The 27,165-nt window shown below is 40.3% G+C and overlaps 1 protein-coding gene across 1 annotated transcript in view; it reads left to right on the top strand.

Moving 5' to 3' along the window:
- UXS1 (UDP-glucuronate decarboxylase 1) overlaps nt 1-27,165 on the top strand; it is a 92,534-nt gene that overhangs the window by 45,711 nt on the left and 19,658 nt on the right. Inside the window, exons 7-9 of the mRNA XM_074964514.1 lie at nt 5,957-6,061; nt 8,211-8,270; nt 12,276-12,397. Of these exons, the coding sequence (XP_074820615.1) occupies nt 5,957-6,061; nt 8,211-8,270; nt 12,276-12,397 (287 nt within the window). The remainder of the gene's footprint in view (nt 1-5,956; nt 6,062-8,210; nt 8,271-12,275; nt 12,398-27,165) is intronic.

Here is a 27,165-nt window from a genome sequence, read left to right on the forward strand (position 1 = left end):
AAGTAGAGAGGCTGATTACGTTCATTCAGCATTAAAGACATAACTGAAGACTAAATATATGGGCATTTGGTTTTAATGTTCCTCACTTGTTCATGTTTTAATTAAAATCTAGAATACTAGGCTTTTCAATACTTAATTTTTAAAAATTGGCACAACTGAATTTTCACTCTAGTTATTGTTCTTCTGTGAAGATCAAAGACAAAAGCTATTGCTGATGCTGGGCATTTGTTTTAAAGGGACATTGATTTTTTTTTTCAGTTGACAAACTTTTTTCTGGAATTTTTTTACATGCTATTGTTGCAAATGACACTTAAGATCACAATGACTGAAAAAGGTTTGTTTGTTCACATTGTGCCTTTGACAGCACTTTGTGTAGTCAGTTTCACTGGTTGCTCTGTTTAATCAGTTCCACTGTTCTTTGTGTGGGTCTTTAACACTGCAGCAGGGGGAGAGGCAAATGAAAGTATTTAATCATTAAAACTACTAACTTGACAAGGGCATATAGGCACCTGTAGCTACCTCAAACTTCTTCTAACTTACTTTTTAAATTGACCAACTTCCAGGTTGAGAAGGTGGCCTTTTAAGAATCAGATTTGAACTACTATTTCCTTTTTGTTTTCAAAGATGTTACAGAACTTCACACTTTTTGTGGCCTGTTGGGCTTTGGGGGTATTTTGGCTGTTCTTAAACAAAGGTGTTGTCTAAACACACAAGGTGCACCGTTTCAACTACAGCTGTTTAAAAAAACCAACCAAACAAAAAAACTCACTTAAATTGATTATATCTGGCTTGTATTGATTTGAAAAATGATTTTGGTTAATCAGGTGTAACTTTTGTGTGAAGTCTAAGTTTGCATTAAATTTAGCTGCTATTTTTAAAATCAGCTTGACAGGTTTATAACTTTTGATCATTTATCCTTATTTCATTCTTCAAAAGACTCTCCTGTATGCATGTGAAGAAACCTTGGACATCTGAAATGACATGCCCTTTCAGTTTTCATAATGTTCGTTTAATAATCACCATAAATTACCAAAATTAATTTCCCAAAGTAATCCATAGATAGTAAACATGTAAACTCTAGCCTAAGCCCTTTTCCCAGAGTTGACTGCCTAGATTTCCTGCCTTATGACCAGTCTGTCCCTAGTTTCTTCTGGCTGGTGGTCCACTTCCATCTTTCATGTTCAGGGTACCCAGCCAGGTTCCCACACCTGCTAAGAGTGAGTCAATGGCAAACACCTGCCATTCATTTGGATAGCTGTTTCACTGTTGTTCTTTTATCACTCTTACTTGGATACTTCCGTGATTGCATATACATGAGCATACGCACTTTAATGCTGCATCTGCTTATGGTACTACAATTACCAGCTTCGCTTGGTATATTGCGTCGTTGACCTGCAATGTCAAGCTTGTCATATAAGAGCATGACAAATGCAGAGTGTTTGCTGCATTTGTAATATGTACTCCTGTGACTGTAGTCTAGGTCCAGCTTGCAGTCATGGAAAACGAGCATCTGAGGGAAAGGATAGAAACATGTTTAAATACAGAAGTGCTTGAAAGAAGGAAAATGGAGCTAGAGAGGCAGCCTTACTTGTCTTACGATGCTGAGATTGCAGGCCTCTTGAGTCTCTTACATTACAGTATGTGGGTGGCATCCACAAATTGCTTTTGCCCTTTCCCTTCCAAAATGGTTCAGTTGCCTTCATCTTTAAATGTTTTGGAGAGGGGGAGAGAGCCTGATAAGCTGGTTGCTTTCTCATCCATCTGTCCCATGGCAAATACCCCATCACCCTCCTACCTGCTAGCCGTGGCCCTGCTAAGTCTTTTGCATAATATTGTCACTGTCCATCTGCAAAAGAAGCAGTACTGTACGTTGGACCCAGGTGCTGAAACATTCCCTCTTCTCTGGCAAGTTAAGCAGTTGATAGGACAAACCATTCAGGGCTGTGTTTCTTCTTCCGGTGCACATTTTCCTGTGGTGCTGCAGCAGCTAACAACTGGAGAAAAAGAATCTGAGAAGAAGGGATTAAAAAATGAAGGAGATGTAGCTTTCACAGATCCATCTCCGTGTGTGCGTCTGTTGCACTTGTTTTCTATCTGGAATGAGATTGAGTAATTGAAAGGAGTTTTTTTGATTCTTGCATATGGTTACTTTTTTTGTTAGCATTTATATCACGGTTATGGATAAGTATCTGCTCAAATATATCTTCATTCACTCATGCCAAGGAAGGAATGTTCACTCTTAGTGGTCCACTGTTCTGAACATCAGTGTGCCATTATAATGTTAAACTTGTACTAGCTGTTACATATAGGAAATTCCAGCGAGGTCTTTTCAGAAACATGCACATTGGTCATCCAACAGAATATCATTAAGTAGTAGCAACATTTATCTGGATGACAAAAATGCCATTGTGGCAGATAATTCACTAAAATATCACAAAATAATCTTAGAATGAAATGGCAAAACCAGCCTCTGGGCTGTAAGGAATAAGGGGAGTTTATGTATCTAAAGTCCTGATAATAGGGGTCTTGCAAATCCTCTTAAAATCTGTGTCCTGTCTGCCACAAAAATAAGAATCAGCAAAATCGTGATTTAGTTAAATTTGGCTTAAAATAATTATGCATCATTTTTAACAGTGTTTTAAAGTAGTAAGTGAAACTTAAACCTTCTACCTGTTTTCCCTCTGAATTTTTTCCTGCACCATGGAAATGCACTAACTTGTTGCAGGGTTGTTTTTGACATTGATTTGTGTGTTAGAAATAAAAGAATGTACATTTCCCTTAATATTTTGTATATGTGATTAATAAACAATTTATAGTACAGTAGCTCCCAGAGGAACTTATCAGAACATGCTTTTGTGTTGCTGTCATGGAAAAAATAAGAGTATCCCATTTTTAGAGGGCTTGTGGTCTTAAAAAGAGCTCTGTGTAGTTCGAAAGCAGGTCTCTCTCACCAACAGAAGTTGGTCTAATAAAAGATACTGCCTCACTCACCTTGTCCCCCATTTTGGCATTCTCTCTCTCAACCTCAGCTAGCAGATTTTATATTCTGGCCGTTTAGTTTGTAAGCTTGTTTGACATCAGTCATGCAGTGGTAGAACAAGATTAGCTATGCAACTTATACTCTTTAAATTGGTAGCTATATTTAAATGAGACCTTTTATCCATTCATATGGCAGTAAAATGGCTAATTCTATACTAGAATTGTTGGGCTTGAGTTGGTTATTTGACATAACTGCCATACCAAGTCATACCAATGGTCCACCTAGTCTAGTAGCCTGTCTTCCAACAGTGGCCAGTGCCTGATGCTTCAGAGGGAATGAACAGAGCAAGACAATTATTGACTGATCCATCCCTCGTTGTTCAGCACCAGCTTTTGGCAATCGGAGGTTTAGGGACATGCAAAGCATAGGATTGCATCCCCGACCATCTTGGCTAATAGCCATTGATGGACCTATCTTCCATGAATGTACCTATTTTTTTTAACACAGTTCTACTTTTGGCCTTCACAACATCCCCTGGCAATGTGTTCCACAGGTTGACTGTGTTGTGTGAAGAAGTACTTTCTTATGTTTGTTTCAAAACTGCTGCCTGTTAATTTCATTGAGTGAACCCTGGTTCTTGTGAAACATTGCCTATGGTCAGACTTCCACTGTGAGGTGCCTGTGAGGCACAGCAGTACTATGGATTGAAAAGGGGTTGTGAACTGGCTCAAAGTTTGCATCTTTGTCTTTTTGAAGGGAAGGGGTAATGAAATGGGTGTGCGCCGTCTTTTGTTGCTTATGACATATGAAGAATGCCCAGAAAGGTGTGTGCTGCTTTTTTTATTTATTTAATTGAGAATCAGCGTTTGTCTTCCCAATTTTTGCTTGAAGATTCAATGGAGAACTAAGTCAGTGATGACAGGTTTCAGAGTAGCAGCCGTGTTGGTCTGTATTCACAAAAAGAAAAGGAGTACTTGAGGCACCTTAGAGACTAACAAATTTATTTGAGCATAAGCTTTCGTGAGCAACAGGTTAAACCTGAATGAGCAGGGAGTGAGATTTATTCACTGTGCAAAGAGTACATTTTATTTTGAAGTGGTATTTTTTGCTATCACCTGTCTAGTATAAACACCTGAACAAACAGTTTAAAGAAGAGCCCTGTAGTTAGAGCTTTAACATCCTTAACCTTCAGCTAAAGATTGAGAGTTTTACATCATAGCATCACACCACTAGATCATCAGCAAAACAGGGACCGGACTGGATCCTTCTGATATTTTAAGGTTTAAAAACAAGCAGGCTTTTAAAAAATTAAGCTTTTGCTTTACACATCCTGAAGAAGCAAAAAAGACATGGCACCCTTTGTTTTATCCCTTCATAAATAACTTTAAGTGTTTTCTTAGGTGTCTCTGTAAGAGATCTGTTTTTTCATCCAAATTGAACTCTTCCCATTTAATTTTTGGCATCCTCTGGTACACACAGTCTCTCTTTTTAAACAAGAAAAGGATACAGGGTGCTCTGGACATACTGTGGTGAGAGACAAGAGAAAACTCTTTCTGCTCTCTACGTACGCTTCATTACTGTGCTACATTATGAATAGCTTGTGAACCTGATTTTGTTGAATCATTCTTGATGGGTTTCATAGGCATCTTCAGTTAAGGCTCAACATTCTTTGTTTTATTGTTAACAAACCATTTTTTCCATCAGCTCCAGTCTTCAAACTCCTGTTTCACTCAGTGAAACCTGTAACCTTACTAGACAACATCTTGTCTTAAGAGATCACCCAAAGTATCCTTGTTCCATTTCAGTAAGAAAATCACTTACCTTTATTAAAAACCAGTCTATGTTGGTCCCTTGAATGGTCACGTATGACAGATTTTGCTGTATTGCACAACTAGTTATAGGTTTCCTTCAATTCCTTTGACTTGTGCTTCTATTATACTTCCTCTCCTGAGCTGGCTAGTCTCTTACAATTTCTGAAATGAACAGGTACCGACTTCTCTGATATAGAAGGATTCCAATAGCCATCCCAAAAAAATATGAATATGTACAGGCTGTGTGGAATCCAACTGCATCACTTTCACTCTTCACTATTCAGTACCTTGGTCATATAGCCTATCAGGGCACTAACAGGAAACCTAAGATGAGCAGAAGCATGCATGATTGCGTCCATTTATCTAATCTCTGTAAGTCTCTTGACCCACCTTACCAGAAACAACTAATGCTACATGTTTTGGAAATGGAGTTTATAAAGGATTGTACTGTCCCAGGTGAAGTGGACTTCCTAGCTACAATAAGGAAGATTAATGTAATTTTGACCCTAATGAAGCAAAGGCAAACATTGACAGTTTTTTCTCACAGTGTGGTTATCAGAATAGAAACATGATGTTAATGACTATTGATGCACCACTATGAAATTTAAACGGTTTACAAGTCAAAACAGGTTTTTTTCTTCTATTCTAACCAGTAAAACCAAAGGCTCCTCCTAGTATCTGAAAGTTGAGCTACTATTTTTGCTTGTTATATCATCAAAAACAGTCTGAAACTGTAAGTTATCTTGAAAACTTGATGGCATAAGAGACAGAATAAAGAACAGCTTTAGCAGCTCTTCTGCAGCTATTGTGCATTGGCTGTACTGTGCTGGCAGAAGTAAAATGTTTTACTTGTAGGCTATGCATTCTGCAAACACACTGGGAGCATCTATATATCTGTGTTAACAAGTGCTAACAGTGTTGCTATGATTCAAAATCTTAATCTGTTTAATTCTAAATTTATTTTGCTGTGTTTTTACTATGGATTTGCATGTATGATCTCTGGAGAGAACAATGTATTAAGAACTAGGGTTTGAAGTTAGGAGACAGATATGGAAGGTGAAGAGTTTGATCATAAGGCATTTGTTGCAGTGGTAGCTTCCTGCAGCCCTGCTGCTTTTTCATTTAGTTTATTATACTGGGATTTTTTTTCTCCATTATCTCACAGTGGACCAGATCTATCATCTAGCATCTCCTGCTTCCCCTCCAAATTACATGTATAATCCTATCAAGACATTAAAGACCAACACTATTGGGACATTAAACATGTTGGGTGAGTTGAAAACTTTTTTTTTTCCCCTAACTTCATTCATTTTCATTTTGCTTGAAATACACAGAACTGCTAACAATTGTTGGGCTCGCAATTGTGTTCCACTTAAACTTTAAGGCCCAGTTCCACCAAGGTACTTAAGCAGAGGCTTAATGATAGGCACATGAGTAGTTCCATTAAAGTGGATTATGAAAAATCAGATGGACTATTTGCATTTTTATAGTGATGCACATGTTTAAGTACCTGGCTGAATCTGGAGCACAGCCATCTGCACTGAGGTCATTGTCTATTGTGCCATGTAAGACTGAATTCATTAGCCCAGTTATTTACTAGCAAGCTAGCAAGAAGGTTCAAATTGCTGTTACGCTAAAATTTTAAATTCAGTATTTAATGAGTGTTAAATCTGCAAACAGAACTCTCGTTAGTATTGAAAGAGAGTGGTTTTAGGGTAAAAAAAGGTATGCTTTTCCGCCCTTCATTCTCTGTCTCAGAATAACTCCTATATATCTTTGTTCATGTTGGATTAAAAACAGAATTGGAAAGGAAGAGCTAATATTTTCCTAACGTAAACACGCATACTGACAGCTATTCTAGGACCAAGAAAGAGCCTTGCTTGTCTGGCACAAGAGAAGGAAGAGTTCAGCGATGGATGGGAGGCAGGGGGAATGAGTCAAAAATCAAAGAAAATTATTCATGTGAACATTTCAGTATTTCAGCTGAGGCCAGTTACAAACAGCATAGGAGCCATCTTGAGCATAGGAGCCAACCAGAGTACAAGGATTTCCATATTCATGTCCCAGTTATTGAGTAATATCTATGAAGCAATTATGCATATCAGGCACACAACCAGAGTGCAACTTGGGGGGGAAAGGCTGCTGTCGTGTCTCAGTGACTCTGGAGCATCCCTGTGTTCAGAGTGACAGCTGACTCCATTTCAGTATAATGAGTGTTTGTGTGTAGAATTGCAATAGCTCTATAGTATTGGTACTTCCCATTGTGGCGGTCTCTCCCCCAGCCAATTCTGAGAGTCCTATGCTGCTGCTGAGGTTCAATACAGTGTCAAGGACAAATTCTCAGCTATATTAATTTGTATTTAGTGCAGTTAAGAGTCAGGGGGTATGGAGGCAGCAAAGTGGCTTCAAGCCTCTTTTGTTATCCCTTTACATTCTAGTCTCGATCCAGTTGTCACTGCTTTAGCTTGCACTGGTTGCCAGTGACCCCTGGGATTTTTTGAAGTAGTGGGTGTTTGCTGAGACATGGGGATCCTCTGGCCCCACTTCTTTTCCCCAACCAGGAAATGCTGCACTGGGCACGGTTCAGGGAAGACGATGACTTAAAAGCTATTGTCGCAGTTCTGTGCCATCAAATTGTCCCCCTAGCCAGGGGAGAAATTTCTATCACTAGCTCGGCCATCTTGAGGGTCAGGGTGCCAGCAGAGCAGTGCAAAGCCTCCCGCCTCCCTTATGCTGGGCAGAATCAGGTCCACTGCATTAAGTTTCAGGAGGAGCTACAAAGGTCTAATGAACTTGCATGAGGAATATAACACACTTTTTTCTCCTAAACCACATAGCTCCACTTAGCTCCCACCGAGGTTCCTATTGATGTTTCTAGCCCTTGTGGTTTACAGGATATCAGACCGTAAAACAGTAGCTATTCCTTCAGTCTAGCAGTATTTTTTTGGCCCCAATCCCAGACTTAATATAGCACATTTTTAATAGGAGAGTGGTTACCCATTAGAACAACTACCGAGGGCTGTGGTGGATTCTCCATCACTGACCGTTTTTAAGTCAAGACTGGTTGTTGTCCTAAAAGATATTCTTTAGTTCAAACAGGAATTAATTAATTAATGGCCTTGTGTTATGCAGGAGGTCAGACTAGATGATCGCGATTGTCCCTTCTGACCTTGTGATCTATGGAAAAAAGTCCTGCACTTTAGTTCAGTGTAACTTTCAATCCATGATATAAGTGTACGTAAGATTTGACAATTAGCCAGGTGTGCGATGTGAGTAGCTGCAGAAAAGCTCAGTCGTGTTCCTTCCAGCTTGAAGTTGGGTACTTCTTAGACAAAGTCGGGTCTAAATAAAGCAATGAACTTAACTGAAAGTCTTTTGTATTTACTAAAATTCACTGTTTACTTTTTCTCAATGTTTAGGATTAGCAAAACGTGTTGGAGCACGGCTTCTGCTGGCCTCCACCTCCGAGGTCTATGGAGGTAAGACATGAGCATAGCTTGAGTATCTATAGTGTGACTAATCAAGAAGATTTACAATAACTTCTGTGGATGGGGCATGGCAGCATCAAGTATTTGTGTAGTTGTCATACTTGGACTTGTTAGAGCTTTCATCTTAATGTTTAAAATGTAGCTGGTAATCTTTACTTTAAGGCCCTTTTACGCTGCCAGAGTGGAATACAGCAGCCCAAGTGTAAATGAAAATCAGGCCCTAAGTGCTGTGTGTAAGAGTTGACCTATAAGAGAATGTCAGCATTCTTTGTAATAAAGGGGTCTTAGTGGCAGTTTCTCAATGTTGAACTCTTTGACTCCAGAGGCCATAGTGGGAATAAATTGGAGGAAAACAGGCAGCAGGTTTGATTCTTGTTCCCCAGACTGTTTGGAAACTGGATTATTATGATGATTAAGCAGCAACAATGGTGTGTCCAGTGCCTAACAAGCCACAGGCCCTGCTCTAAAAGGGCATACAAAGGTGTGTCTACCTTGGAGAATGACTTACTGACAACATCACTGTCAGCAATGAGCCCCTGGCTACTTCCTGCCTTCCCCTCTTTAAATCTTGTTGAGAATTATTTAACGAGTGCAGATGCAGCAAAATGCTCTTTGGTAACATCAGGGACCATGATTGGCCTTGTTGGTGCTAGATAACCTTTCTAAAAATTTCCATGTGTTGTGAACACCACTTCTACTCCACGAGTACTAGCATTAATGGAACATTAGTGTAGCTGGGTTACCAGTTAGTACAGGCATTTTCAACACTGAGCTGATCTAACTAACACAGCAAGCAGCAGGATGTTGCTAATAGCTGAGCGCTCTAAAGACCTTTTCATTAAAAAGCTCCTAACTTCTCCCCTCTTCCTCTAGACAAAAAGAGATGTGCTCTTTTTACTCCCCTCATGTTTACTTTTTGGATGAAATAACTTTAGGCAGCAGCTGCACCACAAATATCACAAGCCAGAACTCCTCCAACAACGAGGCAGTCACTGCAAATGGCATGACTGTGTCTCATCCCACATTCCTGCCTCCCTATTTCTGTTATGCAAGGGTCAGTTCCTACAGCGGGAAAGCACTGGGCCAGGAGACACTTCCTAACTGAACAGGAAACCATATTATCTCTTCCGGAAGATGGAACATTGCTACAGGCAGACCAAGCATACCAGTTCTGGAGCAGCATCTCTCCCCAGCAACCTGATTGCTGCAGGGGAAAACTTAAAGAAACACAGATTGTCAGACTTCGTTATGTATAAAATCCAGTCAGGCAAAGGGCTTTACCGCCTTCATATAGTAGGTTTAACTAAATGGAAAAGTTATTATTTTTGAGTTCTTGGCAGGATAAACCCCTTGAAAATGCCCTTTAGCTGTTTCCACTTCCTACAGTGGTTCTCAGACTGTTCTCCAGGGTGCTTCCAGGTGATTGGCAGAGTTGCTTCTGTCAGAGTATTGAAGCATCTGCATGAATTAAAGCTGCACTGTAACTTGAACACAGTCCAGGACAACCTTAGGGTTTCCACAGGCTTTTCTGATCAACTAAAATATCTGGTATCTTTTCACTGTCACATGTTTCATTTGGCGTGAATTTAACCATGATAAAATCTGAAACAGCTTAAAAATTAGAGTGGCAGCAAACATACAGAACTAAAACTCAGTGGCCTAGAAAAAGTAGAGCAGTGGGGCAGCAGGATAACAATAGGAATTTGGTAATATATGCAAACTTTAAACCCAGGGAGGAGAAAAACACAGCAGATAAAATGGGTGTTGTAATAAAACAACTGTATCATGTCTATTTTATCCTGTCCTAATTATAATTTTTCTTTATGAAATCGAGCTCTATTGTTGAAGCAGGGATGGTGTGGAACTGGGCTTGGACCTTGAGAAGGGAGGAGAGGAGAAAGTAATCCATGCTGTGGGCTCAATTTTAAAAGTAATGAAATGACTTAGGACCACAAGTTTCATTGACTTTCAATGGGGCATTTTCTCCTAAGCCACTTTGAAACTTTTGAAAATCCTGTCTTAGTCTATAATATACAAAGATTCTTGAACCATTGTCTTTTGATGTGCTCTATGAATTATGGCTGAGTATATTTGACATCAGTATCTGCCTTCAGTGAGGTTATGGAAAAAAAATTAAATTGAGATTTAATATGAGATTGGGCCATAGAGGACAGTTTTAATCAGTTAGAACCTTAGTTTGGAACTATAAATGAAATGCAAAATTTCTTTTTATACAGTGTCCTTTATAAAAAAGCATCGAAAAGTTGTAGCATGACAAAGACAAAGCTGTAGCTCCTGGCAAAGGAGGCATTCTAATTATAAGCCATTATTTGGTAGTGTCTTAACATTTTTTAAAAAAGGAAAGCTTGAAATCCAGGCCACAAATGGGGGAGGGGGAGAAAATGATGCTCCTCTGTCCGTGGAACTGTTTGTTTTTGGCGTATGTGATGTCCCAGAACATGGTTTTCTTGAATGCTTACAGCAAATCTGGAACTGACCAGATTTCTTCCGAGGAGCTACAGTTCAATCTCACTGTCTGCCAGCCAGCTCTAGAGAGTAATGATTAATACCATTTGAACACTAACTTTCAAATATTACTAACATTCATTTTTAAATTGAATTAATCTTGGCTGAAAAAGTAACCTCTCTGTGCCACTTGCTGACCTCAGAGTATCCGGCTCAGAGAAGAGCAAGGCACGCACATGCCATTTTTGTTTGTGGGGCTTTTCCCCACCTTTACCAAACCAGATTCTTTATGGCATGTCTAGATCTCCACCATGAATTGGATATTGGTCTGTAAAACTCTTAGGACCTTTTATATTAGACAGTAAAAGCCTCAGGGTCTGTGCAGGTCTGTGCTGTAGCAGGTCTCTCTCTCTTTTTTTTTTTTTTTTTTTATCCTCAACAGTGGCGTCCAGAAAGCAATAAGTCTTGGACAGAACTGTAATTTTCAGTCTCTGCATATGTAAACAAGCATATTACCTATCCAAATGGAATTGTTTCCACTTTCAGTCATGCTGCTCTATAGGGGTAATAAGAATCTGGAGAGAACTGGGCACAACTGATGATAATGTTGTGATCTATTTGTACTTGAAGATCAGAATAAGAATTGTGATCTGTAACATTCCTGTTTTTCTTCCTTGGTTATACCTCTTACTGCTGAGCAGTGCTAAACATTCTGGGATTTATAGGTATCTTTTCACAGGTCACCAAAGAAACTAGGGGAAGGCAAGCTAAAGTGTGTGTTTAATACTCAATACAAATAGTAACAGTAAAAAAGAAAAAGATGCTTCCGGAGCGGGGATACCTTTCGTCCAGGCTGGAATGCTAGTCAAAGTGTTGTAAAAAGAGATACTTGCTGGTCCCAGAGTATCAGGCTGAGAGAAGAACAAGGCACGCACACACCATTTTTGTTTGCGGGGCTGTCCTGCACCTTCACCAAACCAGATTATTTATGGCATGTCTAGATTTCCACCTTCTGCCTCCTTTTCCCCCCAGCTCTTTTTTAAATTCCAAGATGTCTTAGCTCCTTTTACAAACTAAGTAGAAATTAGCAAAGAACTCTAAATAACCTGTAATAACCTCTTTATTAAATGATCTTAGATCAGAACCTTGTTTTTGCGTCTAGAGTTATTCCATCTTTAAGGTTCATTTCCAGACAAACGTTCAACTCAAACTGCTGTGAGTAATGGCTCTTATGAGGAGACACATCCAGCGAGGAGGCTGCTCTGTTTAATATGCTCAATTTGGGAATTTTATAGATTCTCAGATTGTCCTTAATAGTTACACCTTCGGGATTCTATTCGATGAATCTATTGGAGTGAAAGATGTTGGAGTTTAATATTTAAAAATTAGATAAATAATTTCAAGAAGAATTGTTTAACACTGTACATACTAAAACAAGCTCTATCAAAAGAGCCCTATATAAAATGAGTTATATTCCCTCTTCCTGTTACTAGAAAGAGAAAGTCATTCAAGTGTTGTTTCTCTCCATAGATCCTGAGGTTCACCCTCAAAATGAAGATTACTGGGGCCACGTGAACCCCATAGGACCTAGGGCCTGCTACGATGAAGGAAAGAGAGTTGCAGAAACAATGTGCTATGCCTATATGAAGCAGGTATTTGGTTGTCAAATTCAGTGGGCTTGCCGTACAGGCTGAGTACAAATGCAGAACAAAACTGAAAATATGCTGCTATAATTATAGCCTCTATGAAAGATTTGCATGGTTGATCATTTAACAGTTATTTCAAACAAATTAAATCAGTAACTTAGCACTAGAATAAAGATGAATTTTATGAGGTATTTGTAACATGATTTATTAGCTTACCTTTTTATAAAGGAAAAAGATGATGGTTACGGGTGCGTTTTTCTTCATTAATCTTTTCTTATTTAGTTCAAATAGTGTTTAAAGCTGAAAAGCTATATAATGTCCTTTAATTTGTAGTGCATGGAGCTCTCTAATCTCTGGTTTTTTATTATTGTTTTGTTTTTGTTTTGTTTGGCATTTTTATATTAAGGTGGCAGAGGAAACCAGTGTTAATGCATTATACAAAATATTTCAAACCCTTGCAATGAGTAAATTCTTAACATTATTTTAAAACATATAGCTGTGACTTAAACATAGTAAAAACATTAATGCCATTTTAACTTACCTCTGTGATCCAGTATGGTATAGCATAACCTAGTCATGTTATGGATCAGAAAGAGAATAAATCTAAAGGATCTTGTCTGCTTTGCTCCGCAAGTTTATCTTGTAAGCCAGGGATCGGCAACCTTTAGCATGTGGCCCATCAGGGAAAGCCGCTGGCGGGCCGGGACGGTTTGTTTATCTGCAGCGTCCACAGGTTTGGCCAATTGCAGCTCCCAGTAGCTGCGGTTCACTGTTCCAGGCCAATGAGGGCTGCGGGAAGAGGTGGTCCGGCCCACGCTGTTTCCCGCAGACCCCATTGGACTGGAGCGGCAAACCGCAGCCAGTGGGAGCTGCGATTGGCCGAACCTGTGGACACTGCAGATAAACCATCTCAGCCCAGCAGCGGCTTTCCCTCACGGGCCAAAGGTTGCCAATCTCTGTTGTAAGCTATAAAATGAAGATAGCAGTAGCAATTGAGGTGATGAGTGTGTTTTATAATTATCTTTAACACAGCAGCTCTTTCCATGATGGCTTGCAAACTATTATATCTACCTGTGAACAGGTTTTATCCTGCTGTGAGGTCTTGCCCATGTAACATGTTGAATCCTCCGCAGTTAAATGGTACATACAGTAATATACTTGTAGCACTGCAGTCCTATGACTAGGGCCCTACCTAATTCACGGCCATGAAAAACATGTCTCAGACTGTGAAATCTGGTCTTCTCCGTCTAACCCCTCATTGAAATTTGGTCTTTTGTGCGCTTTTACCCTATACTATACAGATTTTTATGGGGGAGACCAGCATTTCTCAAATTGGGGGTCCTGACCCAAAGGGGGCGGTCACTAGGTTATTTAGGGGGGTCATGGAATTGCCACCCTTACTTCTGCGCTGCCTTCAGAGCTGGGCAGCCAGAGAGCGGAAGCTGTTAGCCAGGTGCCCATCTCTGAAAGCAGTGCCCCGCCAGCAGCAGGGCAGAAGTAAGGGTGGCAATGCCATACCATGCCATCCTTACTTCTGCACTGCTGCTGGCGGTGGCTCTGCCTTCAGTACCGCAACCCCTCTACAATAAACTTGCAAACCCCCCCACCCCATTACCTTTTGGCTCAGGACCCCTACCGTTACAACACAGTGAAATTTCAGATTTAAATAGCTGAAATCGTGACATTTAAGATTTTTTTTTAAAATCCTATGTCTGTGAAATTGACCAAAATGGACTGTGAATTTGGTAGGGCCCTACCTATGACCGAATCTGCAAGCTATTACTGTTTATTAATATAATAGGACTATACATGGTAGTAAGCACTACATTTGGTAGTAAAGGTTTGCAGGACTCTGTGCTGTGTACACATGCATTAAATGAAAACTCCTAATCCACAATCTGTCTTTGGAGTTGGTATATTAGATCCTTACTGTAGCCTATTCCTGGTCAGTGAAGGCTCAAGGAATACTGCCTAGCCTTGTCCCATGATTTCATGCTTTCTGAAGCCTAATTGGACCGGCTTCCTGAGGACCAGTGTGGATGTTTTACTAGTACTGTAAAAAACAGGTTTACTTTTTGCTGGTGTGGACAAGTCTGACATTTCCCCTTAAATAAAGGTATTGTGCCTTTGAGGATGCTCACTCAAAGTGGCTAGCCTTGAGATGTCTCTCTTGTGCAGCAGGTACAAATGTGAGATTTAATTGGTTACACCTAGACTGTAATCTCTCCAGAGTGGTGTCAGCCTCATTTTTCAAAAAATTCTTTTATTTTTTCTCTGCTTTGATATTTCATTTTCCATCGTGTGTGTGTGGTGTTGAGGAAATTCTCATTGCTTATTGTAGATATCCTTTTAAAGCTATTGCATCCTTTCCTTTGTTCCTTTAGAATTGCAACTGAACCGAAGATCATCTGACTATATCATACCTTCCTTTGAATCTCTCTGCTGACTCTTCCTCCATCTAAAGCTTAAGCTCCATTTTCTTATCCATAGGGCCCTTCACAATTCTCTCTTTTCCCTACTTACCAAGGTCTGGTGTATGCTAGAAAATTAGGTCATTTTAACGACGTCAGTTAGTGGTGTGAAAAATCCACACCCCAAGCACTGTAGTTAAGATGAGCTAAATCCCCGTGTAGACAGTGCTAGATTGTCAGAAGAATACTTCCATCAACCTAGCTACCACCTCTTGGGGGAATCCCTCCGGTCAGTATATATCAGCGATACACAGACTTAGGCTCATGAGCTGCAAGTGGCTCTTTAATACGTCTCCTGCAGCTCTTTGCAACACATGATATTAAAACACTGTGGTTTAATTCTTAACCAGTCAGGAGGCTTTTACTATGTCGATAATTGTAGTTGATAAAATAATACTTGGTCATTTTGCTGTGAAAGTGTGTGTGTGTGTATGTATAAAAAAACTAAGTATTTCCCATCATACTGTTTAAATATGTGTGTGTGTATATATATCTATATATATATAGTACTATAATAAATGAAACAATGAATTCACACTACAGTGGCTCTTTTGGTTAAGGTTGATTGCTAATTTGACTCCTGAACTACTGAGGTCTGGTCTGCACTCTTTATCACACCTCCCCCTCCACTCTGTCGATGGCAATGGTCTCAACCTTCTGTTTATCTGCTTCTTAAGCAAACATCTTGTGCTTTATGCATAGAACAGGTTCCCTGGCCTAATAGTAACGCTACTAGCTTCTCTACCTAAAATCACTGAATCATCTCTGATGGGGGCATCTATAAGAAACCAGGCAATGTTTAGTGATTGGGTGGTTGGAGAAAGTCTGTAACTATAAAATTAAAAGAAAGCTAATACTATGTGCAGTGGTAGCTGCTCCCTAGCTAAGGTTGTGTTAGAGAGTGTAGTTTTAGCAGGAGCTTTAAACCTTTGTTTAGTAGTAATTTCATTGAAATAGCAAAAAGCAATACGTAAAATATAAATTTTGAGCATTATTTGAATTTTTTGTGGTGGTTTAATGAAAAGTGGATTGATACAAAGAGAACAGTAAGGTCAGAAATTGCTTCTTTTGGCCATTTTCCCACTGGATTGTCTTTTTTCTTTGCATTCCTTTTCCAAGAATTTAAAACACTCAGGGGACATTGATGCTGGTCATGTGTTGATTGCTCAAGTATTAATTAAGCATCAGTGTTTCTTTCTAGATCTTTTTATAATTTCTTGGTCACAGTGGAAAATACTGAACCCTTAAACCCATCAGATTTCCATTTGATGACAAATCTGGTGCAGTGTGAGAGCTATCAATCACTTCTGGGGCAACAAGAGAGATTACCAAATACCTCTGGAGCCCAGGAGAAAGATGGTTAGCTAGGAAAGAGGCGGCACAGTCTTAAGTGACCTCTGCAGTGCAAAGGCAGAATAACTCTTCAAATGCATGGAATGTATCACAATTAGATGTAGCGGTCTGCTATTGATATAAAAGCATATGAAGTCAGTATTAAGGTTTTGTCTTAGAGAGCCAGTTTAGTGAAGTTGGGGTACACACTGCTTTTGGGTATCTGCTGGAGCTAGAAGTGAAAGCCTTATGGAACCACAGATGAAAAGCGTTATATAACAGCTAGGTATTGTAATGGAGTTTGTTATTGAAAGTGTTATAGGCAATGTGAAGGTGGAAAGAACACACAAGCTTTTTCCCTTTAGCTTCCATGTTTCGTTTGTTTCCATATTTTTAGGGTTTTGGTTGGATGTGGCCTGACCTTCACAGATCAGCTGTCACTAAATGTCATCTTTTGTTTCTAATACATATTCAAATGTTAGTTTAATTCTCCCTATCCTTCATGTTTTTTTTAAACTGTAAACGCTTTAGGACATATACTGTCTTTCTCTGTTTGCACAAGGGGGTCTTGGTTGCCATCTAGGCCCCTTGGAGTTAATATAACATTAATATTAAATACCAAATTTGGTGATCCGTTTCTGGGTAACGGACAGTGGCAGCTAACACTTACCTTCTGGTAGCACAAAGGAATCTGTAAAAAGGCACTGATTTTTCCCTGCCTTATCACTGCCCAAGCATCCTCACTTTAAAAGCAGAAAACTTTGATGCCATTTGGTATTGCACAAAAGCAAGAATTTGGTAACTGAGCACATGAAATCTTGCATGATATGCTCTCAGAGGAAAAACAGATGCTGCTCTGTACAGATGGCTTTTTTACTGTTGCACCTTACTCACTGGAAGTTTTTCTGAGCGTTTTATATGACTTAGGATTGTGTGAAGGCGACTTTTGTTTTAGAGCATGTTAGATAAAGTTCACAATGTGATAAGAATGAGCTCTCGGCCCTGCAATGACTGCCTCCTGCTGTGACTATTATTCTTGTACAGAGGTGATTCACTTTTGTAGTAATTTTTTAATGTTTTCTGCTCTTTTTGTAATGGGGCAGGAGAAACACGTATTGGTTAAGAAACTCAAAAATATAAACAGACACGCTGCTGGTGTGTTACAAATGTTTGTAACTGCACTGGAGTATCTGCAGATATTCAAACCATGCAGAGTCAAATTCTTAAGCACAGTTACATGCATATAGGTACGTCTTGCTGTTTAAAATCATATGTTCAAATGTGCCATTCTAATAAAAATGGCACTTTTGTAATGTGTCCAGTCAGTTTTTTAACGTGTGTTCACAGCTACTTGGTATCCCTATTTACAGCAGTAATCTGAGACTCTAATTTATGAGGTTCAATGACATCAGCACTTCCCAGAATCTCAGCAAGCATGTTTTTTATCCACTTCTCAGGGCAGGTGGAAAATATCCTTTCTGACTTTTTTCTGCTACGTGTACACTGGAATGCATTGTTCGCTGCCTGGTTTGTTTGGAAATTGCCAGTCGGCCTGTGCTCAGTCTCTTGAATTATGATGGGAAACTGTGAGGTTGTGTAGGACACCCCACTAATTATAGGAAGCGAGGTGTGGGCAGTCATGCCTAATGGTTAGTCAGGTGCTAGAGCTGAAGTCAGGAATCAAGCCAGGGCTCAGAGATAGGGTCAGGTGCCAAGCCAAAGGTCAGAGCTGGAGGCAGAGTCACAAGTCAAGCCAGGGGTCACAGCCAGAATCCGCATCAGAGGTAGGTCATAGGAGCAGGAATGTGGAGCAAAGCAGGAACTGGGCACAGACAGGTGTTGGGAATAAGGAAGGCAGGAGTCAGGCCATATAGGCAGGGTCTGTAGTAGCAGCTAGCTCGGGATTCACCTAGTTGCTTGGACCAACTTTCTGTGCCTCTTTCTGGTTTAAGAACTGGGTCCCAGCCAATCAGTGGGCCTGGATGTGTCCCCCAATCAGGAGCTTCATGTGAGCTAGAGCTTCGCTAGCCCCCTTCTTCTCTCGTTTGGGTGAGCTGCTGTGTGGCAGGCCCAGCCTGAGCACTGCCTGCAGGCCTATGGGCCTGGGTTTGAGCCCTGCCATCTCTCACACTAATATGATTATGCACATCCCAACTACACCAGTTTAAGCTGACAACTGTTTGGAATTCGTTTTCCATTATCCCACATAACATGAACCAAATATATTCTTCTGTACAGTTGTGAAAATATACTAAATCATTGTTTTGTTAATGTAAACTAGGTTAAATACTTAGTTTTGCACTTTCCTTGACACTGTTTGAAAGATGTAGTGTGGTTAGTGTCTGATTTCTTCTTTTTACAATTAAAAAATAAACTCTACTGCTTGGTGACCTGAAGTCTTGTTTCAGACCTTGTGAATTTCTAGATCATTAATCTTCCTTTTTAAACCCACATTTTCATACCAATTAAATTGTCCTTTCTACTTGTGGTTCTGTTTAATTGGCGGAGCAGTATTACTTGTGGGTGCCAGATTAAAACTCTGCAGTTTCACAAGTGCAGTGCTAATAAGTAATCATCCAGTCTTCCCTTATTTTATGTGAAGCGATAGCTTCCAAATTGCCTCAGGATACCTCCATTCTCTAATTAAAAATCTACAATTTCTGTATTCCTAACTTCCCTACAAATATATTGGAAGAGATTGGATGTAATGATTATCGTATCAAGATATTTATTATTACAGAATTTTGTCATCCTTAAATATATCTAGAAGGTTTGTGTCTAGCCCCAGAGAATAATTGCATATTGCTTAAGTTTTATCAGACCTACTCAATGTTCAAAAACTAAATAGTGGGTGGAAAGATAGAGACAACTAAATGGAAAAGATGAGGTTTACAAAATAAAGATTAAAGAGCATGGGTTTTAAACAGAAAAGCAAACGTTGAATAACTATATTGTGAACACAGCTTTTTTGTAATGCGCTTCCCGTTTTGTTTTTATGCATTGCACTTGTTTCTGTAATCCTTGTTTGTTAATGCACAAATTGACTTGGTTTCAGTATTCATAGGCAGCCGAGATATAAAATTTAAGGAGAACAAAAACTGTTGATTAAATTGCTAATAGAACTACATTGTAATTAGTAACACTAAGTATAATTGCTCAGTAATTATCAAAATTAGGGCGTGTCTACACTGACACTTCACAGCGCTGCAACTTTCTCGCTCAGGGGGTGTGAAAAAACACCCCCCTGAGCTCAGCAAGTTTCAGCACTGTAAAATTACACTTTGTTAGGATTCCAGAGAAGAATTATTGTGGATTATGGATCAGGTCAAAAGTAAGTAGTAACAAATGCTGAAAATTGTCAAAGTAATGTGAAGGATCACATTTAATTCATATTAGCAGTGAAAATGAGTTTAATTTCCAAGGGCGGGCTAGGTGGGTCACAGGCCAAGTGAGATGGCTGTGCTACAGGAAACATGCCCTCGCCTTAGAGCAGGCAGTTAGCCATCCTAATTATTGATCCTGATACAGGAGAGAAGGTGGCGATGCATTGGCTCAGATCAAAAGTTTTTCTGAAAGCCTTTGTACGGCTCTGCCATACTCAACACTGGACCTGAAGGTGCCCAGCTGGCTCAGTCAGTAGTGCATGAGTCTCTTTAATCTCTGGGTTGTAAGAGCCCAATGTTGGGTGCATTAATGTCTATCTACTGGAACTACTTACCAAGAGTTGTGGTGCATTCTTCATCATGGGCAATTTTTAAATCAAGACTGGATGTTTCCCTAACAAATATGCTGTAAATCAAACAGGAATTAATTCAGGGAAGTCCTACATCTGGCCAGTGATATGGAGGAAATCAGACTAGAAGATCAGAGTGGTCCTGTAACAGGGTTCGCTCAGCACTCTGGCGCCTCCTGCTGGCAGTTCTGGGAATTAGCTCTGCATGATAGTGCGCCCTCTTTGGGTGGTGCCTCACTTCCATCACTCCTGCTCTAGGACCCACTACTCTCTAAGGACCGCAGTGTCCTCTTCAGTGACATAGCCCTCTGGCTGTGCTGCACTCTGTGCTCCTCCCTTCTGGGGGACCTGCAGAACTCTGTCCAGCCACTCCCCTTAGTGGCTGCTTCAGCGAATTGTCTGGCTACTTCCTCGTAGCCCCAGCATCCTCTTTGCCTTTGCCTTGGGGCCTCAGCCTGCAAACCCCAGCAGCTAGGAGCTGTCTCTCGCTCCCCTGGTTCCTGCTCGCAGCGCTACTCTGTCCAGGGTGCTGGCAGTTCTCTCAGCCTTGCAGACACTGTCCTTCCTCCCTGGACTCCCAGCAGAGAGCTGCCCTCCTCTGTCCTGCAGCTCCCTTTTATTATGGGCCTGCTGGCCCCTGATTGGCTGCTCCCTTCAGCCTTTCTCTCATTGGCTGCCTCCTGCACAGCCTCCCGAGGGCTCTATTAACCCCTTAGAGCCTAGTGTGAGGCAGGTACCCCATCACAGATCCTTTGAGGCTTTATGATCTATGAAGGTGCACATTGACTCTAGCATTGGTATACTTTGATCACTGAATACTGCTCACCAGTCTGGGCAGGCAGCTCACATAACAAATCTCTGGCCATGCAGCTTAATGCCACAGACCTTTTCCCCTTTTTATGCTTTTAAGTGTCTCACTGCTTGTCAGTCACCAATAACTGCTGAGCAAGCAGCTGAAGCAAGAATTTTCAAGCCATTAGTTGTACAGCTGTTTCTGCAGAGTTTACAGTCTCATGGGCATGGGGCCCCGACACACACGCACACCAGAAGTCAAATATAGATAGACTTCCTGTCTTTCAAAACTGCATACTTCAGCAGTTTAAAAGAAAGCCTAGCAGGATGGTGCAGGGTCATGCTCAGTTCTCATGGTCACTTCTGCTCCCCACCTGGCCTGCCTAGTTATGCTAAGGTTGCTGCAAAGGCCTACTAGTTTAACTGCTTTTGGCAATAAGCGTTGCAGTCTATTCTTCCAGTTACTGGCCATGGGTTTGGCACTTTGCTAGGCTGTTAAAATCTCTCCTTACATTACCACAGGCAGGGCCTAATCATGTATCCATAATTGCTCTAACCACATCAGTTAATGAGTAAGTATAATACTGTCCAGAACTCTCACTCAACGTCAAAAATTTGATTAAGCTATTTAGGACAAGAACCTTAGATCAAATCCTGGCCCCACTGAAGTCAATGGCAAACTCTCTCAGACTTCAGTAGAGCCAGGATTTCCCCCCCTAGTTTTTTGTTCTGTAAAGTGCATAGCAGGCTTGGGTGCTGTAAAATTACTACTCATTATCAAGGCAGTGATGTGGGGAGTAAAATTTAGATTGAGTTCCAGTAATGGCGTGATGTATACTACAAATCACCATCATGTCACCAGACTCAGGGATGACTGAGGGTTTTTTCTTCTCTCAGAAGGAGGTATTTCAGGAGATGTTTTTCAAAAGGTAAGGAAAGGAGGAGAGTGGTGATAACAGGAAGAAATAGTCCATATCAGAGGAATCTGTAAAAGGAAATTATTAAGCAAACTCTCTCCTATAATTGTGGCTTTATCCACTCACGTGTGCATTTTCATTACTCATCTCCAAAGCTCCCACTTTGTGTCTGTGTATATGCAGTTCAGTCCATCCATAGAAACCTTACAATTATTGATGACCGTTTTCATTTTAGTTCTGTAATCAACAAACGAGGTAGCCAGAGCATGAGCTCCACAGTGTGATACTGTGTCATAAAAGAGCTAATTCTTGGTTGTGTTAACAAGGGAATGTTGAGCAGAATTAGAGAGGTGATATTACTTTGGAATATGGCATGAGTGAACCACTGCTGGAATATTGTGTGCAGTTCTGGTGTCCAAATTTTTTAAAGGATGTTAAAAAAGTGAAGAGGGTTCAGAGAATGATTTTTGGTTTGGAAACCAACCTTATGATAAGAGACTAAAAATTCAATCAGTTTATTTTATTGAAGAGAAGGGTAAGAGGCTACTTGATCACAATCTATAATTACCAATGCAAAAAGAAGATATAATACTAAAGGGTTCCTCAGTGTCTCATATAAAGGCATAACAAGGTTTAGTGGCTTGAAGTTGAAGTCAACAAAGTTTAAAGTAGACACGAGGCAAAATTTTAGGTGTGGGGAATTAGCCATTGGAAGGGTCCTTCAAATGATGAGATGAAATTTTACACCCCTTGTTCTAAATCAAGAGTAGGTGTCTCTAAAAGATATAATCTAGTTCAACCACAAGTTGGGATAAATGCAGGTTTCACCAAGTGAAATTCTGAGGCCTGTATTATATAGGAGTTCGGACTAGATCATTGTAATGGTCCCTGCTGGCCTTAAAATCTCTGAACTCTTCGTTCCAGGCAGTGTAAATCATAGTGTAAAACAATCTTAAATGTTAGTAACATGCAAGGGTGAATCCAATTTGCTAATGTCATGGCCATTAAGTCAAGTCTTTGTGTATATTTGTATACTCAGGATTGGATTTTGTATTTGTAGGACCCATTGGTGACATTTTCTAAAATGAACTGCCTGCAAATAATTGCACTGTGATTACTGTTCAAAATTGTAGGTGGTATAATTTTAAAATGTGTGTATTTTAGACATCAACAATTATATCCTTTGTAGTTGACTGCTAGTCAAGATTTTCACACAGAGAACACACGCTAGTCAAAAGAATTTCAAGGGATGCGGGCAGCAATTTTAGTAACTTTATTTGAAAGAGAGTAATTAGCCTAGTTTTGCTCACTCTGATAGCTCTGCAGGTTTCTGGGGTTTCTCTGTCAGGTTATTTACACATTTTGTTGTAAGGATTTCTGATTCCAGAGAGTCCCCACATGCCAGAGTCACTTTGAAGCTCCTTATGTCTGGTTTCATGCAGGGAGTTCTTCCTCTTCCTTACTAATCCTTTGCTTACTGGCTGGTGATTCATAGTAGATGAATTTGCAAATTGTGAGCGTTAAAGTTAAGTAATAAGAATAATTCACCTGTTATCCTGCTTCTGCATTGCAGCCATAGTGTATGTTGAAGCTATTTCAGTTACCATCATTGGAAACCTTTACACTCCTAAGTTGCATTCTGTGTTTATCTATTTTCTGAAACATGCAGACCAAGCATCTTTCACCAAAAGTAGATTTATCAATGTAAAATATGGCATGTTTATTCTTTTAAGAAAAATATACATTGATATCATCCTGCCATGTCTTGCTGTAGACGTTATTGGAGCCAAGATTTTCAAAAATAAGTACCTACAGCTAGAGTTCCTCACTCCATATTTAGGTGTCTAAATTAGTGGCCTAACTTTCAAAGGTGCTGTGTACCCTATATCTCTCAGTGAGGCGGTGGTGAGTACCCTCATCTTGGAAAATGAAGCCACTGATTTATTAGCCTAACCTTAGTCACGTAGTTTTGAAAATTTTGGCTCAGGGTAATTTCATAGGAGCCCTGACAATATCTGTTGGATAGTACATGCTACGCTTTGTCTGTCATTAATTTTTCCCTTAAACAGCTTTTTGTTTAAAAAAAAAAAAATAGACAAGTAAATAAAAAGAATAAAAAATCACCAAAAATTTTAGATGTTACTATAATTTTTCATAATTTAGGCCTAGTCTACACTAGAAAAGGTTTTCTGATATAGATATACCAATATAGCTATACTGGCAAACACCCTAATGTAGATGCAGTTTTTATGCCATCAACAAAGTGCTTTTGCTGGGACAACTTACACTGGTTCAGTCACATGAGCAAAATAAACTATACCAGCAAAAGCATTTCTGTGTCAGTATAACACATTTGTGATTTGAAATATTGTGTTTAAAAAAAGAAAAAAAGGAAAAAAAGTCACAGCCCTAACCAATATTGCTGTACCAGCAAAAGTTTCTAGTGTAGAGCTGACCTAAAATAAATGCCTTTGTGTACACATCCCTTGGAAATCTGAAGCTGGAATCTGTTCACTTACCTATTGTTCTGTTTTATACATATGTAAAAGTGTATATACAATGTGCTTTTCAAGTTTTGTAAAAGCACCGAAGGCATTTTAAAGGGTTTAAAAAACAGGTCTAAATATATAGACAACGGGAAAGGTTTAAGATTTGTAGGAGGCAGGAATGAAATCGGAGACATGATTTAAAACTGAAAGATTAGCGCAAGTTGTCTGCTTTGTACAGCTATGGGGTGTGGCTTACCTGGTAAAGAGTGAGAGTTAGTCGAAGGGTGCGTCTACAGGCTGTAAACCCACAGCAGCGAGTCTCAGATCCCAGGTCTGCAGACTTGGGCATGCACTAGGATGCTAAAAACAGCAGTGTGGGGGTTGGGCTGGAGCTCAGGCTGGGAACTGGGGGACTGGGGTGGGCTTCAGAGCCCAAGCTCCAGCCTGAGACGCAATGTTTACACTGCAGTGTTTAGCGCTGTAGTGTGGGCCCCATGAACTTGAGTCTGTGGACCTGGGCTCTGAGATTCGCTGCCACGAGTTTTATAACACAGTGTAGACATACCCTAAAAGAGACAGGGAAATTGCAGTGACATTCACTGTTCCGTTTAAGTCAAGGACAGCAGGCAGCTCCTGTCATTAACTGTCCAACGCTGCAGGTGACTCTGGATGCCCCCCAGATCAAGATGCCTTCAACTTAAGTGTTTGGTTTGAACAGTGAACTTGTAGCCTCCTTATTGACTCATCCCACCACCTTCTTTGCTCTGGGAAACTTACAACTCACAGCTGGGTCTATCTGGATTGAGTCTTCCTTCTCCCCTTCCCGCTTCAGCAAATAAATACATTAGTATTTAGTATTATGAGTTAGCAGCACACATGAAATAACTGCCCAGTCCCTAGATGTTGGTGTGCTGTCCTGAGAGCAGGAGGGAGGTCACAGCAATGCAAAATGGGCTTGGAGGTGTTCAAACTAATGATGGGGCATGGCTAGGAGTATAACATTCTATAAATATTTGAAGCCTCAGATAAATTATTCCAGAAGAATATGGAGGGGGGTTACTAAAAGTAATGGGCTGAAAATGAGAGGGGAAATTTAGGCTGAATATTTGGGATAAGATTCCCAACACTGAGATCTACTAGTTTGTGGAATAGTTTCCCAAGGGAATGGGCGGAGGCCTGATTTTCTTGTGAGACTTCAAAATAAGGCTGCATAAAACACTATAAAATAAATTTTAGGAATAGTACTCCATTGGGATGTGGGTGGAACTAGATGATCTATTCTATCTCTGGCTTCTGTGCTAGCTACTTGAATCAGTTGTGTAGCTTGAAAAATCTCCCAGCAGAGAGGGGGATAGTGGTTTTCCCCAATGTCTTGAATCTTGACCATTAGGTACCGTCTCCCACTTGTAGAGTGAGCTCTTGCTGACAGGCACTATCTCCTGTGTGTATTTCTCTGTCATGCACACTCTGCCATTTTGCAACCTATATTGGATAACAGAAGCCAGTTGACCCAGTGTGTGCAGTACTGCGTGAAATATAGTCCACAGTTGGAGACTCTTACGTCTATTACGAATAATGGGAGTGGGGACCATGAAGGGACGAGAAACCACATAGGGCTGTTTGCAGATGCAGTGGAGGCATTCATAAACATGGTGTAATGTACTCTGTAAGCTACTGTTAGAAGTATAAAGCTTAACACGTTGCATTACGAAGTCCACCACAGTCCCAGACTGCACACCAGGGGGATCTAGTCACATAGAGTGTTGGTGTTCTTAGGGGTTGGCTTGTTTTGGCCTTGTTTTGAAATGGATTAGCTTGATTTTTGGCTTATTGTGAAAGTCGAGGTGCTTATTTGCCACGTGAAAGTTGACAACTGTGCTTCCAATAAAGCACACTTGGCTGATTGCCACTCCCTTGGTGTGGATAGGGGACATGCTAGCAGATAGTGTCAGTATGGTCTTCGGGGTAAAGCACAGGATTGGAAGTCAGGAGAGCTGTGTTGTGTTTATAGTACTGACACTAACTTGCTGTTACAAGCTTGGGCAAGAGACAGCAATCTTTTCTGTGTTACAAAAATTTCCCATTATTGACAGTGAGTGCCAGCTCAACACAGGTTATCTGCAAGTTTAAACAAGGGCAAACTGTGCTCAGCACTGTTTAAACCTTACCCACAGTTTCTGAAATGGTGCAGAACACTGTTTGTTCTTATTTGTTCTTGCAGTTGAACCATGGGCACCTGCATCCCTTGGTGACACGTACTGTCAGCAATGGATAATTTTTATGTTTTTATAATGTTGCCAAGTCGTTAGCCTCTCTAATCCTTTTTCTCCTGTCTGTGAAATAAATGCCCGCCTTTTTCACAAGGCTGCTGTAAGGATGAATTTGTTTATTTATAAATGATTCTGAGTTCCTGGGGCAGGCAGTTAAATATTCTTATAACTGAAGCTACTTTCAGGCTAACCTGTTTCCAAGAAAATCATTGTCTTTGGATGTCTCTCAAGTGAGGCATGTGTGAGCACAGGCTGCAGTTTTCTGAAGAGAAGTTGAAAATGTGTGCAGCACACTGTGTATCCCCTTATAATGGGAAAATCCACAAGCATAGTTTCACCATGTCTTCAAGTCCCTTTTTCCAGGAAGTGGCAACCAGTAACAGTCTGTTGGCAAACTGTTTGAAAACTTAAACTTCCATGTTTTCATTGAAAGACTCAAGAATATTGTAACAGATTACGTGATTTGTATAACCCTAGGAGTTTGTGCTTGTGACTTCTGCTGCCTTTGAATTAGTGGTAAGAAGTTTTACATGTTGTCACAATGAACTGTCGCGTGCATCAAAAGCCAACCCTGTGCATTAGTTCACCATGGCTGAACGTTCTCCTTGCCATGAAGGCTGAGGATTTGGCTCACGCAGAATTTAGGTGAAACACAGTTTGTTTTCACTGACGGGTTCCAGTCCTGCAATTTCACAAGGTCACAATTCCAGCTATAGACCACATTTGGTTCTGCTTGCTGAAACTCAGTTGACTGCACTGATTATCTGAAG

This window comes from Natator depressus, chromosome 1 (genome assembly GCF_965152275.1).
Source record: "Natator depressus isolate rNatDep1 chromosome 1, rNatDep2.hap1, whole genome shotgun sequence".
Classification (NCBI taxonomy): Eukaryota; Metazoa; Chordata; order Testudines; family Cheloniidae; genus Natator; species Natator depressus.